We start from the raw sequence: 14,474 nt of genomic DNA, 5'->3' as shown, positions 1-14,474 counted from the left end.
ACTAATTTCTATGCTAGGTTTGTTTAAAAACTGTCTTCAGTTACTAAATGTTCTGAATTGTTTTGTAACAAGAATCCCTCCAGAGAACTCTTACATATGCCTCAAGCATACAGCGCTAAAAGACGCATTCTCTTGTATTACAGAAAAGCTAATCAGTCTTAATGAATACAGTTTAAAGACCGAGAAACACGAATATTTAGCGTTTTAAGTGCTCAAGATGAAGATTCGTGAAAGTGTAGCCCAACGTAATAATTTAACAAGCTAAAGCTATCTGGCTCTGGTGGTTATTCACACTTGAGAGGTGCTAAAGTAGTTAGCTGGCTTTGCTAACAATTGCAGCTTGTGCTCTGCCAGTTAGACATCAGCTGTGTCCCACATCAGGGGCTGCATCCTTCAAAAGACGCATGTCAACACAGACTGCGTCACAGTGGCGTGTCCGAGGCAGCTAAGGAATTCACTCTACTTATTCCGTAACCACGAAGGACGCATCGGGTTCATCCTTCAAGTGCTGAATCTACAAAACACCAAGCCTTCGTAGCAGCTCAGGATGTATTGAAATGCAGCAGTCTGTTACAGTCACTTTCCAAGGATGCTATTTCTTAATTAGGACACAGCTAGCTTGTTAGATCCACTCTTACCATCGCTCGTATTCTCATGAAGCTACAAGTGTAGAAATTAAGACAGTATGAGTCGCACTTTCTAAATTGCGAATCACAAAAACTGTAATTTAGGGATGCTTGTAGCTTATTTTTTCAACAAGCTAGCTGTTTTTCTCTGCTTCGGTCTACATGCTAGCCTAAGCTAATAGCAAGGTCGGCAAATATATCCAAAAATGTCCTTCAAAGTGTTTGCTGTTGCAACCCTTGAAATCAAAGTTGATCATCAACCTATCAGGACGCGACTATCACTACTTTTAACGGACTTGTAAGCATCGTGTGTTAACTTAGTACCCATCACCATCAGAGCTGGCTTCTTGGGGACCAAATCAGACCCCCTGTAATCCTGTTGCAAACAGATATTTTCACCAGATCCTGCTTATTTTTAATTGGCACTTTTTGTATAATATTTGAAATGACTTGTGAAGTTACTCTAAAAGTCCAGCTTCAACTCGTCCAAACTCGTCTCTTGGTACTTTTTAGGTGTCAGGAAAACAGAGGCGACACCTCTGTTAAACACAATGATGTCCTAATGAAGCAGAAGCTGCCTTTCTACTCAGTTAAAACTCAGAAAACAAGCATTAAACAGGCAAACTGCCCAAAACGTATCTCTGGACGGGGTCTCTCGAACCATTACGACCTTTGCTGTATTAAATCTGTATGTTTTGTATTTGTGGTTTTCCTGTGCCGTGATTGGTCGTTGGTCTCCGTCCCTGTTTATATTCTTGTGATGTTTGTTTTCTTACGGCGACCTTTCTATAGTAAAACTTGAATTCTGTTGAGTTTATTTTTGTATCACTCTCTTTGAGGTTCATTGAAGGAGATGTTGATGCCTTAAATCTGTGTACTTCAAGTTAAAGACTTTGGTTTCTATGTTTTTATTTTGAATAACACTGAGCATTTGATAAACTCTGTATTTGATCAAAATAAAAAAGACTTCTCTCAGAACTGTTGTACTTCATTTTTGCCCTACGTAGTTTTTTACGTGTTTCAGTGTTACGTCCACACGAAAAATGTATGGTCACGTTTTTACAGACTTTTTGTAAGTTTTTGAGAAACTCTGTTTGTCGTTAAACAAAGGTTTTGGGAAAAACTGATGTACCTGTGTATGGCGGTTGTTGTGTACATGTATTGAGCATTTACCAAGATGACGGGCTACCAGTTTGTTTACGTCTGCTCGGTACTGTTAGGTTTGAATGCAAATTTAGAGGGGAACTTCACTGTTCTTCGTGATCCTGCAATGTGGGGGCGAATAAATATTTCATACTCAATTAATTCACCACTCCCTACACATTTTATAGAACGCTGTTTGCAATTACCACCATTAAAGGGGACATATTCTGCTCTTTTTCATCAACATATATTGGTCTAAGAGGTCCCCAAAATAAAAAGCCTTTAAAGTTTATTGCTCATAAAAACACTTTGATTCTGGTCTGCCTGTAAACCCCTCTTTTTCAGCCCTCCTCAGAACAGGCTGTTTTCTGTGTCTGTGCCTTTAAATGAGAATGAGCTCTCTGACCACGCCCCCTCAGGAAGTGGGTGTGGCCTCGGCTGTCCAGCACGTTGATCTAATGTTTACATGTTGGCTGAATATACACGGCTGCTCACAGACCCGCGTTACTTCAACCCTCTGAATCTGATCCAGAATCTGATCCTGACGGAGAGGTGCCTGCAGCAGGACCTTTCTGAACCATTGGTCACAGATTTAGTGTTTCTTGTTGTTTTATTTGTCAGCATGTCGACGTGTGTCTCGGTACACAGCTACCAACATGTAGCTATGTGGCTATGCTAACTAGCGCTAGCACTTTTCCATGAAAACTAAAAATCATCCACTAGATCTTCAAATCTGCAGACGTGGGGAGTCAAAGCGACTTTTGTGTTTATTAAGACAGCCTACAACTAGCATGCCTCCCTCCTAAGCTTTATTCCCAGGTGCTTCTGACTTGTTACATGAATAACTTACCTTTAAATTTTTAGCTTTTTTTTCTTAAGTATTAAAGATTATATAAAAGTCAGTAAGTCATATAATTGATCAACATTGCAAAAATAAACATTCTTGGAAAATCCAGCAAATTCGTTAGCATTCGTTAGCAGTAAATCATGCTAACGAATACTAATTTCTATGCTAGGTTTGCTTAAAAACTGTCTTCAGTTACTAAATGTTGTGAATTGTTTTGTAACAAGAATCCCTCCAGAGAACTCTTACATATGCCTCAAGCATACAGCGCTAAAAGACGCATTCTCTTGTATTACAGAAAAGCTAATCAGTCTTAATGAATACAGTTTAAAGACCGAGAAACACGAATATTTAGCGTTTTGAGCGGTGGGGAGTCAAAGCGACCTTTGTGTTTATTAAGACAGCCTACAACTAGCATGCCTCCCTCCTAAGCTCCTTGTTAGCACACATGTGTGCAGGGAATGAAAAACGGAGGAGGGGTTGAGTTGTATTTTATACAGTCTATGGGCTGAACAAGCTCCGAGCTCTGACTTCCTGTTACAGACCGGATGGCGTTGTGACGTATGAAAAACACTGAAAACTGAAACGGCTGGTTTCAGCACACATTTACAGAAAGGTGGAGAAATCAGAACAGGGGCAGAATGGAGTCTTTGACTTTTCAGGGGGTTTGTAGACAGGGACACAGATTTCAGGGAGAGAACCATTAGAAAGAACATTTTGCATGATATGTCACCTTTAAACATTACAGACTAACCTCACCACCTACTGGACAGGCATGATTATGCAGGCGTTTTCAACTGTTTCTGTGTTGTCGTGTGGACAGAGATGTTCAAAAAAAATTTCAATGGCGATAAAACAAATCTGTTTTTAAAAATATGACCATATAGTAATAAACAAACTCTCAAAGTTAGCTGTATCTACTTTATTGCTGTCTTATCTTGTCTAGACTAATTTCCCATGTAATGCTTTATTTGACACGGCAAGAAAGCAAGTCCCTGAAAGTCACTCCATTTCTGCAAAATTTTACTGATGAAACACTCCCTGACTTTTTGTTAACACTTTAACTCTCTTTATTTTTACTTTAGATTAACTGTAATGACTTCTTTCCAAATTAGAAACGTCTTAGTTAATCCTGCTAAAAGCTCTAGAAGAAAAATGTCAACTCCAAAAAGAAGAATTCAAACCTTAGTGTTGGAGTATTTGATTTATATTTACTTGAAGAGATACCGTTAGCGAATTCTGTCACAGTGGAATAAAATCAGACGGACAAAAAAGCAAAGCTTTCACTTTCTTTAATTTGAAAATTCAAGGTCTATCCTCTGGATTACAGTTATATTTATATTTTTAAAAATGAGATCCCAAAAGAACAGATTACAAAATATTTAGCCACCAATATCAAGCAGAAGAAATCATTTGGATTTAAGAGATTGGGTTCATCAGCTGCTTGATACTGAGAATGAAGATATCTTTAGGATTGAGAAGAGAGACAGTGCTTTGTTGCTCTGTTACAGTTGGCCACAGTCAGCAATGGTAACCTTTTTGCTAGTCTTGCCGCTCTGGCTGCCTACTTTCTCCATTGCCCTGACAACATCCATGCCCTCCACAACGCTGCCGAACACCACGTGCTTCCCGTCCAGCCTGAAGAGGAAAGAAACAAGTTCTGAAAGAAGCTCAAACTGTGAATTAAACCTGAATACAGGTGACATAAAGTGGAACTTACCATCCAGTTTCAACTGTGCAGAGGAAGAACTGGGATCCGTTGGTGTTGGGCCCAGCATTAGCCATGGACAGTATGCCTGGACCTGTGTGCTTCAGCGTGAAGTTCTCATCAGCAAACTTCTCCCCATAGATGGATTTGCCTCCAGTTCCGTTGTGGTTGGTGAAGTCCCCACCCTGGAAAACAAACAAAAGGTTTAAATGATTCAGCATTTGTTGCAACAGTTCAGTGAAGTCTGAATTTTTAAAAATGAAAACAGGCAAATTATTTTTCCTCACTGTACCTGACACATGAAATTGGTGATGACGCGGTGAAAGGAGGAGCCTTTGTAGCCGATCCCTTTCTCTCCGGTGCAGAGAGCTCGGAAATTCTCTGTAAAATAAAAACAAACGTCAGTAAATACACAACACCAAGTGAAATATTCAAATTCATATCTCCACAGTTAGCCCTACTCTTTGTCTAACACCCTCTCTGATAGTGCCCTCTACCACATTGTGCTCCCAGAATCCAGCCCTGCTCGTGGCGCCTAGAACCTACAAGAGGTGAATGTGCTTAAGTGTGAATAAGCACGTCATGACCATTCTTGTCAAGAGAATGAACTAATTGCAACTTTGCAAGCAATACGTTATGTTTGGCGGTACGCCTCTGTTCTTTGTGTGTACCTGGAATGCCAAAGCCTGAGGCAAGGCGAGCCTGAGGCAAGGCAAGCACACATCTCCTTCATGTGGCAGGGAGAGCAAAAGCAATTAAAGCCGCAAGCGGCAATGAGCGGGCCTTCGCACAAGCACCGCCTGATGTTCGACACCGCCTGATGTGTGGCAGGTGTTGCTGTGCTGACCACATTAGAAAAATAAATTTAGCAAATACTAGGAGCTATTAATCACAAAGTAACACGTGACTTTCTGTTAGGAGCGCTATAAGATGCAGATGAATATTTTCATACAGATGCGTTTAGGCCAGGACATTTATCATACATGGAAGTTTTGGTCCTGATCCAATATTGTATTTGAGAGATTTAAAGGTTTAAATGTACCAAAGGATTTGGCACAGTGCCAAAAACAGTGGAAACCCTAATTACACAAGATTTTGTGGGTGCGTGAGGTATACCTCCAACAATTTTGAATGGGCAAAATCTCTTAAATATGTACCCCTGCGAATCAGGCGTAAAACTGAAAAAAAAAAACATGGCCGACTTCCTGTTGGGATTTCACCATTACATTAGGAATCTTTTTGTCTTGGCCTGATAGTTATGGGAGAAAAAAAATGCATGCATGTAGGTTGAACCGTGTAAAGGAGGTGTGGTGCTGGAAGGAACAAAGGCGATATTGAGCAATTTTGGGGATTTTTTGCACGGGACCAAAAGAATATTGAAATTTTCACCAATCCTGATGTATGTGCAAATTTTGGTGAGTTTTGGGGCGTGATGAAGGCTCCAAAAAGGCGATTTACTTGGGTAGGTAGAAAGAAAGAAAGAAAGAAAGAAAAATCTTTCGGGTTCCAACAGGGCCTTCGACGACCTTGTTGGTGCTTGGGCCCTAATTACCTCTGCCCTTCCATGTGCATACCAGGAATGCAAAAGCCTGAGTTGGGGAGAGCACACGTCCCTCTCTTTTATGGGTCAGGGAGAGCAGCAGCAAATACCCCTGCCCTTCCATGTTTGTATGAGGCTTGCCGAAGCCTGAGGCAGGGCGAGCACTCTTCCCTCTCTTTCATGTGCATACATGAAAAGCCTGAGGCAGGGCGAGCAGCAGGGGGTACAGGGGTACAGAATAGAGCGAGCATCAGCGACAATACATGTGACACTGGTAAAATCAGACACAGCAGAAAGAAGGAGCTGGGGCGGAGGAGGGATGTAAAGAAGAGAAGGCAGGCAGAGCAGTTTAAATAGAACACATATTTTACTAATTGCTGATTTGATGTTATCAGCCGAGCTGTCAGCTGATAGGGGCTGGTGTTAGTTCCAGTACTGTTAAAAACTGTATCTTTTAGTTATCTGTAACTCTTGGCGATCTTTTGAACATCTAATTTCCTCTAATGCATCATAAAACAAACCAAGCCACCAAACCCGAGCTGGTAATGAACGGTACAGCAAGGCTGTAGACTTCCTCTTCCTGCTTCATGTTCTTATACTGACTCAAAGCAGCTGTGGCGCCTGCTTTTGGCTCCGCAACTGGTTCTGCAGGCTCTTAAATCCGGCCTCGCCCACAGCCTCGCCCCACAGGCAAGAACTGCTCTCAGGTGAGGGTTTACGGCCCAACCAGACATAAATCTATTTTGGGTGTGTGGAAAAAGCCCGGGCAGCAGCGGCGTGCTTTTACTGCATGCAGATAGCAAACAGAGCTACTTCCTTGTTGTTAGAGTTCACCTACCTGCAGTCTTTGGAACCACGTCAGCCCGCAGCTGCAAAACAGAGAAGTTGGCTTGTCGTAAATCATTCACACGGATGTCAAAGAATGTTGCAGCCGGTTTTAACGGTTGGAAAATAAAGAAACAGATGTTCAATAAATAGTCAGAAGTTTATCCTACCTCCATTACAATCCTGCCAGCTGGTGCGCCACCCACTGTGATGTCAAAGAAAACTCTGGGTTTTGCCATGTCTGTAAAGTTAAGGTGAGCTGAGTATGAAGGAAAAACACTTGAATGAATCCCAGACAATGCCGCAGATACACTCTCTTCTCTAGTCTATATTCAGATGTGGGTCCACACACTGGAGGAGAAGAGGCGGCCAACAACCAGTCACAGTCAAGGTTCTTTCCAAAGGCTGGAGAGTGGACCAATAGGAAAGGAGGTGGGCGGGGATCTGTCCGGAGGGGTATTAGAACACTCTACAGGCGGAGCAATGAGTAGTCAGACAGGTTTCTGCGGTGCACATCAGCGTTGTGAAAGCACTCGTGTGCAGACGTGTTAGAGTCAGACAAACTGGGTGAGGTTCATGGTCTTTCAGTGGGATGTTAAAGTCGTCTACAGGAACTGAAAAAGCCTGAAGTGGAATCAGGACTTGGACCCTTTACTTGGAGCTTAAGTGAGGAGTTTTGACACAGACTGGGATTCACTCTGAAGCCTCTTTATGACCTATAAAAGCAGCAGACCATCAGCAGGAAGACTGGTTGTGTGTAGTAGTTTCTGATGTTTGTTACAGATACTTGTGTCCAAGCATGCCGCCACAAAAAGGAAGAGTCATACATTCAGCAGGTAAAAACCCAGACATTACTTACAAATGTCAGGACGGGATAAGCAACAAGATTAGAGGTGCTGCTTTGTTCACAGGAACCACCAAGGTCATCGGTTCCCAAAATGGGGGTCAGGATCATAGACTATAAATAATGGACATAGTATACGAAGCCGTGTTTTGAAGCCGATCGTTGGCGGGTGCCATATTGGAAATGCTGAACACAACCAAACTTCGTCCGAGCTAGTGTGAGGTGAAGAGGCGGGCCTTTAGCCTTTTTGCTAACAGCTAGAGGGTGCCCACCTGTCAATCAAGTCAGGCATGCCCATATTTGGGCAAAACTCGTACGTTTAATATCTTTGAAAATACTGACTGTGTGCTGATAGAGAAATGAGCTCTTCAGACCTAAACAGTTTTTTATACCAGTCTGTAAACATGTTTATTTCTGCTGTAAAGATCGTCTCTTTGAATGGGTGTGTATGTGGTTTCCTGTGTTCCTGCAGCCAGCCTCTAGTGGACGCTCGATGAACTGCAGTTTTTAACACAGTCGACATGGGCAAGGTTGCCGCTTGGTCAGGACTCTGATAAGAGGGTCATGAGATGTCTTCCATAAGAGAAAAGATACAGTTATTAAATTGTTTGATTCACATATTTTATCTTTTATAGTAAGAATGTTTTAAAAATAGAGTTTTAATATAATTTAATTCAAACCATGCTAATTTAAATCTTAGCCTTTGAATACACCGATCCCAGGGGCTGCAGCCTTAGAAGGTCGCATTTAGGGACCGAATGCCTCACTCTGTCGAATCCTTCGTGGCCCAACATATCCCATGATTCTTTGCGTCCCAATTCAGCTGAGATGGCGAACTCTCAAACGGCTGAGTAACGGTTTAATAATATTTAGGATGACTCAATAGCTAGCTGTAAGAACGTTACAAAGGATAAACACGTTAAATCTTGACATTATCTTTGGAAAGTTGTTGATTGCGTTAAAGTTACGTGATGCTAGCGAACGGGCGGGTAACTGTTGGTAACTGGACTGGACTCGCCTTGATGCCAGCTCATGAAATAGTTCCATCACCGCTGATGTATTCTGCATGTAGCCTTTTTTAAATGTACTTAAAATGCTTGTAATATTTCGTCTGTGTAGCTGTGGTGTAATTTTTGTTGTTCTGATGTCCATTTTTGATCGGCCCGTTCGAGCTTGCCTGCAGCTGTGAGCAGAGTTAAACCACCTCGAGGTCCCGGGGCTCTGGCACCGTTATTTTGGGGTGGCACGCTGAAAAGTTTGGGAGGTTTGGGAACCTCCGGCCTAGATAGAGGTGACTTAAGCAGTGCAACAGGAGTACATCCAAAATTCAGAGAGTCCAGACAGCAGGCTGGGTCTCAGTGGTTCACTGATGAATCAAAGAAGGCGGGCGTGCAGACACAAGCTCGGGCTGGTTGCGGAGGTTTCCAACACGATGCACAGACTAACCAGAATGAAGTGACGTGTACGAGTATGAACGAAGACGAGGGAGGCAGTCGTCTGGAGGGTGGGCGGGGAGAGAGGGACGGCGGCAATCTGAAAACCATGTGCACCACTCTGCCGGTTTCACGTGGACACGAAAGACACAAAACGACGGTTTGACGTGCACATCGGATTTAACCAACGTTGGCTCAATGAACTAGCGTAGCGTTATTTTTAAATCAGTCAGTTTGAAGTTTATTTGTTGGGTTTTTTTGAGTCTCTTTGTTTTTGCTTTGTGCCTAACTTCAACGAGCGAGGTTTCAGGTCTTCCACAGAGACATCTTTAGATTCTTGATTCCACGGCAGCTCTCTCTCTCCGACACTTTAATGTTCAGTTAACAATAATTACTAATCTTAGTTTCTGCACTGGATTCCAACAGGAGTCAAATAGGGCTCTCCATTGTGTTCTAACCCTACCTCTGAACAACACAAGTGATGGTCTCAAACACATTGTGCCTGTCCCCTCTGACCCAATGAGGGTCTTTGCTCAGGACTGTAGTCCGGATCAGAGTCTAAAAAGCTCTCACCACGGGGGCTCTGACAAGCAGAAGAATGAATGACATTTAGTAAGTCCTACAGAAATGTAGATGTACTGTAGCGTCCGGACGCTGTAGGGATGACGAGCTGATTGGTGAACACGTTGATCTTTAATAACCGGTCACTGTCAGCCGTTACCACGCCAACCAACAAAACAACAATCAATGTTTGAATGAATGAAGAACTTCTCCTCTTGTCTCTCCTCTCTCCCGCTCACACACTCTACACCTCTCCTGATGCCTTCACTGACCGTCAACACTGTAGGAATTAAGAGCATCTACACTGAACAGGTTTAACAAACAGTAGAGCTGTTACAGTGTTATATATGTGTTATAACTTTCCTCCTGATATCGTGTCACCAGGACAACTGGATAATGCTAGCATGACAGTTGTGAGTGCTAACAGCAGCCATGTTTTTTTGTGTTTTTAACTTTCACTATGAGAATGTTTTGGTGAGGACCGGCATGTGAGCGGGGGCGTCGTTTTGGAGGAGCTTCGAGGGGAAGGGGGGGAGGGGTCAGTCCTGAAGACATGCTACATTCAAATTCATGCTAGTTTTCTGAGACTACCAACCCCAGCTTTAATTAGAAACCATTCCAGGAGACCACTTCATGAAGCAGACTGAGAGAATACCAAGAGTGTGCAAAGCTGTCATGAAGGAAAAAGGGGGCTACTTTACAGAATCTAAAATATAAAACATATTCTGCTTTGTTTAACTTTTCTTTTAAATTAAATAATTCCATACATGTCTTCAGTATTAATCTACAGTGTTTACAATAATTAAAATAAATACAAACCCTTGAATGAGAAGGTGTTTAAAACTTTTGACTGGTAGTGTAGTTTTGATAAGCAGTACTTCACTGAGTTAAATTGATAGCTTTAGTGCCCCCTTGTGGTTAAATTGGTCAACTGCAATAATATAAAAGTACACACACTGGTTAGAGCGTTCAGTGGAGAGTATTTAAGATGATGGATAATGTCAGATATTTGGCGTCTGAATGATAGGATGAGCGAAAAGCAAGCGGTCAAGTTGTTTTATTTACACTCATCACCGTCACTCACGTCATCTTATTTGGATTTTGTTAACAAATGAGTTCAATCAAGAACAGACTGAAGGTACAAAATATTACAGGATAGATATTAACACAGAGGACGAGCACTGTAGAGGAGGAAGAGGATCTTCAGGTGTTTGGTTCTACGAGTATCTGAAGGATGGACCAGGTCTGTGGATGGTAAAGGAAACACCTGGCTGAACTGGAGGAGCTAATTTATTTCCCCACAGTCGGCAATGACGACCTTGGCTTTAGGAGTTCCGCTTTTTGTGCCCTGCTTATCCATCGCCTTGACAACATCAATGCCCTCCACGACGTTGCCAAACACCACGTGCTTCCCGTTCAGCCTGCAGAGGAGAGAGAGGCTGATTAGTATGTGAGACCGACACCTGAAGCACACCGAAACTCTCCCAGTGAACCTGAATGCAGCAGTATGCGGGTCACATCGGAGCTCACCAGTCGGTGTTCGCCGTGCAGATGAAGAACTGGGATCCGTTGGTGTTCGGCCCGGCGTTGGCCATGGATAGTGTCCCCATGCCGGAGTGCTTCAGCTGGAAGTTCTCGTCTGCAAACTTCTCCCCGTAGATGGACTTGCCTCCGGTTCCATTGTGGTTGGTGAAGTCTCCACCCTGGAAGACAAAATGTTCAAAACTAAAAGGTTCAGTTCACCTGCTCCGATCAAATCTGAACGAGGGACACGTGACGAAGTCCTTGCCTTCACGTTACCTGGCACATGAATTTAGGGATGAGGCGGTGGAAGGAGGAGCCTTTGTAGCCGAACCCTTTCTCCCCGGTGCACAGAGCTCGGAAATTATCTGTGGAACAGAGACACCGTCCAAACTTCAGTAAACACAACACACCAGGTAAAATAACCAACAATACACTCCTAGAATCCAGGCCTCAAGTCTCTAGTATGGGAGGTAGAGCCTTCAGATATCAGGCCCCTCTCCTTTGGAATCATCTACCAGTCAGGGTCCGGGAGGCAGACACCCTCTCTACTTTTAAGAGTAGGCTTCAAACTTTCCTTTTTGATAAAGCTTATAGTTAGAGCTGGATCAGGCTTGGACCAGCTCTTAGTTATGCTGCTATAGGCTTAGACTGCTTTCAGCTCAAACTGGTATATGCTTACACTGCTATAGGCTTAGACTGCTATAGGCTTATAATTAGTATGGACTCAGGCTTGGACCAGCTCTTAGTTATGCTGATATAGGCTTAGACTGCTATAGGCTCAGGCTGCTATAGGCTTAGACTGCTATAGGCTTATAATTAGTATGGACTCAGGCTTGGACCAGCTCTTAGCTATGCTGATATAGGCTTAAACTGTTATAAGCTCAGACTGGTATATGCTTACACTGTTATAGGCTTAGACTGCTATAGGCTTATACTTAGCATGGACTCAGGCTTGGACCAGCTCTTAGTTATGCTGCTATAGGCTTAGACTGCTATAGGCTCTGGCTGCTATAGGCTTAGACTGGTATATGCTTACACTGCTATAGGCTTAGACTGCAAAAGGCTCAGACTGCTATAAGCTCAGAGTTCCGACTGGTATATGCTTACACTGCTATAGGCTTAAACTGCCATAGGCCTAGACTGCTATAGGCTTATACTTAGCATGGACTCAGGCTTGGACCAGCTCCTAGTTATGCTGCTATAGGCTTAGACTGCTATAGGCTCAGGCTGCTATAAGTTCAGACTGGTATATGCTTACACTGCTATAGGCTTAAACTGCCATAGGCCTAGACTGCTATAGGCTTATACTTAGCATGGACCCAGGCTTGGACTAGCTCCTACTCATGCTGCTATAGGCTTATACTGTGGTCAGACTACATGTTACATGCACGATTATCAGCCTTTGAAGTCCATTTGATCCCGTGTGGTGTCGTAGTGAACGCCAATCAAAGCCAGATCTGGAACACCTCCAGACGTGAAGTCTAGCCGCCATATTTGTAGTCTTTTGCATCTTTTTATCACTGCTCTTAGTGGCTGCTTTGGTGTTTATTCATTATGAATAGGACATTCTATTAATTTTCTATGTAGTCCAGGCTACAGATGATAACCGACAGTCCTCTGCACACTTCATTATTAATACTGCAACACACCGAGACCCCATGACTCCTGAAGCTCCTTGAACTGCTCCCAAAGGCCTGTTTGGTAATCAATACTCGTCTGCTGAGGATGAATTTCTGATGAACTCCGCCTCTCTTAAGGCTCCTTTCCTAGAAGCTATATAGTAAAGAGGCAGCTTGGTATAAAGTTTCCAGCCTTGTGAGCAAATTTACAAATAATGCATGAGAAAAAAAGACATCATTTTGCATGAAAAGGCCTCATGTGAATGCAGTTTGCTGTGGCTTTAGATGCATTACATACTGCCTGCACAAAGGAAGCATATAGGCCATTTATTCTGGAGCGTAATTCAGGTCATACCTCTGACAAAGGCTTTGTGGGACAGAATCCGAGTCCTGCAGAGATGCATAATGCAGGTTTCATTCAGGGAGTTGCATTAAGTGGTATATTTATACAATAAGATGTAGTCTGCCATGAAAAGCAGGATTTTAAGAGGTTTTTGAACTATTTTATAAATAAAGAATGTTTAAAATGTTTCTGTTTGTTTGATTACAGTTCAGCAGAGTGTGTACGAGTTGGTTTAAATTATAAATGCATGACTTTTTAACATTTTTCTAACCTTCTCCATGGTTTTGGGGTGTCTTTGTGTGTAACTGAAAGCTCTGACATTCAAGTTCTTTTGATGAATGATTTCACACCCTGCTGCACCCACAGCCTCGACCCACATTCACAACAAGCTCTCAGCTGACGATTAATGAGGAGGCAGAACTTCCCCGACCAAACATGAATCTAACGTGGGCATGAGGAGAGAGCCGGAGCTTACCTACCTGCAGTCTTTGGGACCACGTCAGCTCTCAGCTGCAGAAGAAGAAGACAGTTCAGTGAAATTAAAAGTTAAAAAGACGGCTGGAAAAGGTCACATTTGATGACAGCAGATAAATAAATCAATTTCAGCAACTGACAGTTTAATTTAAGTGGAAAAATACAACAAAAAGTGTGCTTTAAATGAAATATATGACATTTTAATGCATGTTGCAGTCATTTTATAAAAAGGCAGTACATGTTTGTGCATCTTAAAGTTAAAAACGTCACTGAAATGATCTTGACCTGCAGAAATGGCATGATAAATCATTAAATCTTGCATCAAACTGAGATTTCTGCTTGAAATATGAGAATTAAAATAGTCATTTTGAGATAAATCACACATATTTAACTGTTCTCATCTTCAGAGGAGACACTCTGCCTGTGAGGTGATTTACAGCCTCATTATAAATAACTGCAGCTCCATGCATCCTGCTGCTGCTGCTGCTGCTGCTGCTGATGGGCGTTTCCATCGCAGCATGATCTCTCTGGAGGATTTCTCCATGATGTAATTGCTGTTATCTCTCCTTATGTAATTGATCCTATTATATCAAGGTATAAAATTAATTAAATATAGGACCAAGGAGAGCAAAATGGAAGCCTGGAGGCTGCAGGAGAGAAGTTGACGCACTACATATGTGTGAGGTCTGCAGGGCTTCACAGAGAGGAGTTCAAACATGCAGACTGCTCATTTTAATGCATTAAAAAGTCATTATTAGAACTATAAATCACAATGAAAGTGTAAAATGTGCTGCTTTCTTACCTCCATGACAATCCTCCCCGCGTTAGCTCCATCTATAGTGATGTCAAAGAAGACTTTAGGGTTCCCCATGTTTATAAAGAGGAAGATAAGATGGTTTTAAACAGAGGAACACACCAGAGTCTCTCCCTGACAGCGTTGATTCACTGCATCTATTTCAGGCTCTGTATATGTGACATTTTGTACCGGTG

The 14,474-nt window shown here is 42.6% G+C and overlaps 3 protein-coding genes across 3 annotated transcripts in view; 1 reads left to right on the top strand and 2 right to left on the bottom strand.

The window, feature by feature from the left end:
- LOC117831057 (dual specificity protein phosphatase 26) overlaps positions 1 to 13,540 on the top strand; it is a 26,014-nt gene extending 12,474 nt beyond the window's left edge. The window contains exon 5 of the mRNA XM_034709533.1: positions 13,377 to 13,540. Coding sequence (XP_034565424.1) covers positions 13,377 to 13,417 — 41 coding nt within the window. The 3' untranslated portion in view covers positions 13,418 to 13,540. The remainder of the gene's footprint in view (positions 1 to 13,376) is intronic.
- On the bottom strand, positions 3,889 to 7,062 carry LOC117831061 (peptidyl-prolyl cis-trans isomerase-like). Its single transcript, XM_034709538.1, has 5 exons — positions 6,857 to 7,062; positions 6,700 to 6,730; positions 4,614 to 4,702; positions 4,334 to 4,506; positions 3,889 to 4,251 (listed from the first exon to the last, which is right to left on the bottom strand). Exons 1-5 carry the CDS (start codon positions 6,923 to 6,925, stop codon positions 4,119 to 4,121), a joined length of 495 nt encoding a protein of 164 aa, XP_034565429.1. The 5' UTR covers positions 6,926 to 7,062; the 3' UTR covers positions 3,889 to 4,118.
- LOC117831060 (peptidyl-prolyl cis-trans isomerase-like) lies at positions 10,566 to 14,474 on the bottom strand. Its single transcript, XM_034709537.1, has 5 exons — positions 14,287 to 14,474; positions 13,490 to 13,520; positions 11,325 to 11,413; positions 11,055 to 11,227; positions 10,566 to 10,945 (listed from the first exon to the last, which is right to left on the bottom strand). Exons 1-5 carry the CDS (start codon positions 14,353 to 14,355, stop codon positions 10,810 to 10,812), a joined length of 498 nt encoding a protein of 165 aa, XP_034565428.1. The 5' UTR covers positions 14,356 to 14,474; the 3' UTR covers positions 10,566 to 10,809.

Source organism: Notolabrus celidotus, chromosome 19, assembly GCF_009762535.1.
Source record: "Notolabrus celidotus isolate fNotCel1 chromosome 19, fNotCel1.pri, whole genome shotgun sequence".
Lineage (NCBI taxonomy): Eukaryota > Metazoa > Chordata > Actinopteri > Labriformes > Labridae > Notolabrus > Notolabrus celidotus.
This window is presented reverse-complemented; position numbering and strand designations above follow the sequence as displayed.

Bases quoted from the DNA above. Each gene is read 5' to 3' on its own strand.
- LOC117831060 (XM_034709537.1), bottom strand. From the start codon at position 14,355: ATGGGGAACCCTAAAGTCTTCTTTGACATCACTATAGATGGAGCTAAC. The intron at 13,521-14,286 runs GTAAGAAAGCAG...CTTCTTCTGCAG, and splicing joins CGGGGAGGATTGTCATGGAG to CTGAGAGCTGACGTGGTCCC. The intron at 10,946-11,054 runs GTGAGCTCCGAT...TCTCCTCTGCAG, and splicing joins TGCACGGCGAACACCGACTG to GCTGAACGGGAAGCACGTGG.
- LOC117831061 (XM_034709538.1), bottom strand. From the start codon at position 6,925: ATGGCAAAACCCAGAGTTTTCTTTGACATCACAGTGGGTGGCGCACCA. The intron at 6,731-6,856 runs GTAGGATAAACT...TCTGTTTTGCAG, and splicing joins CTGGCAGGATTGTAATGGAG to CTGCGGGCTGACGTGGTTCC. The intron at 4,507-4,613 runs GTACAGTGAGGA...TTTGTTTTCCAG, and splicing joins TCACCAATTTCATGTGTCAG to GGTGGGGACTTCACCAACCA.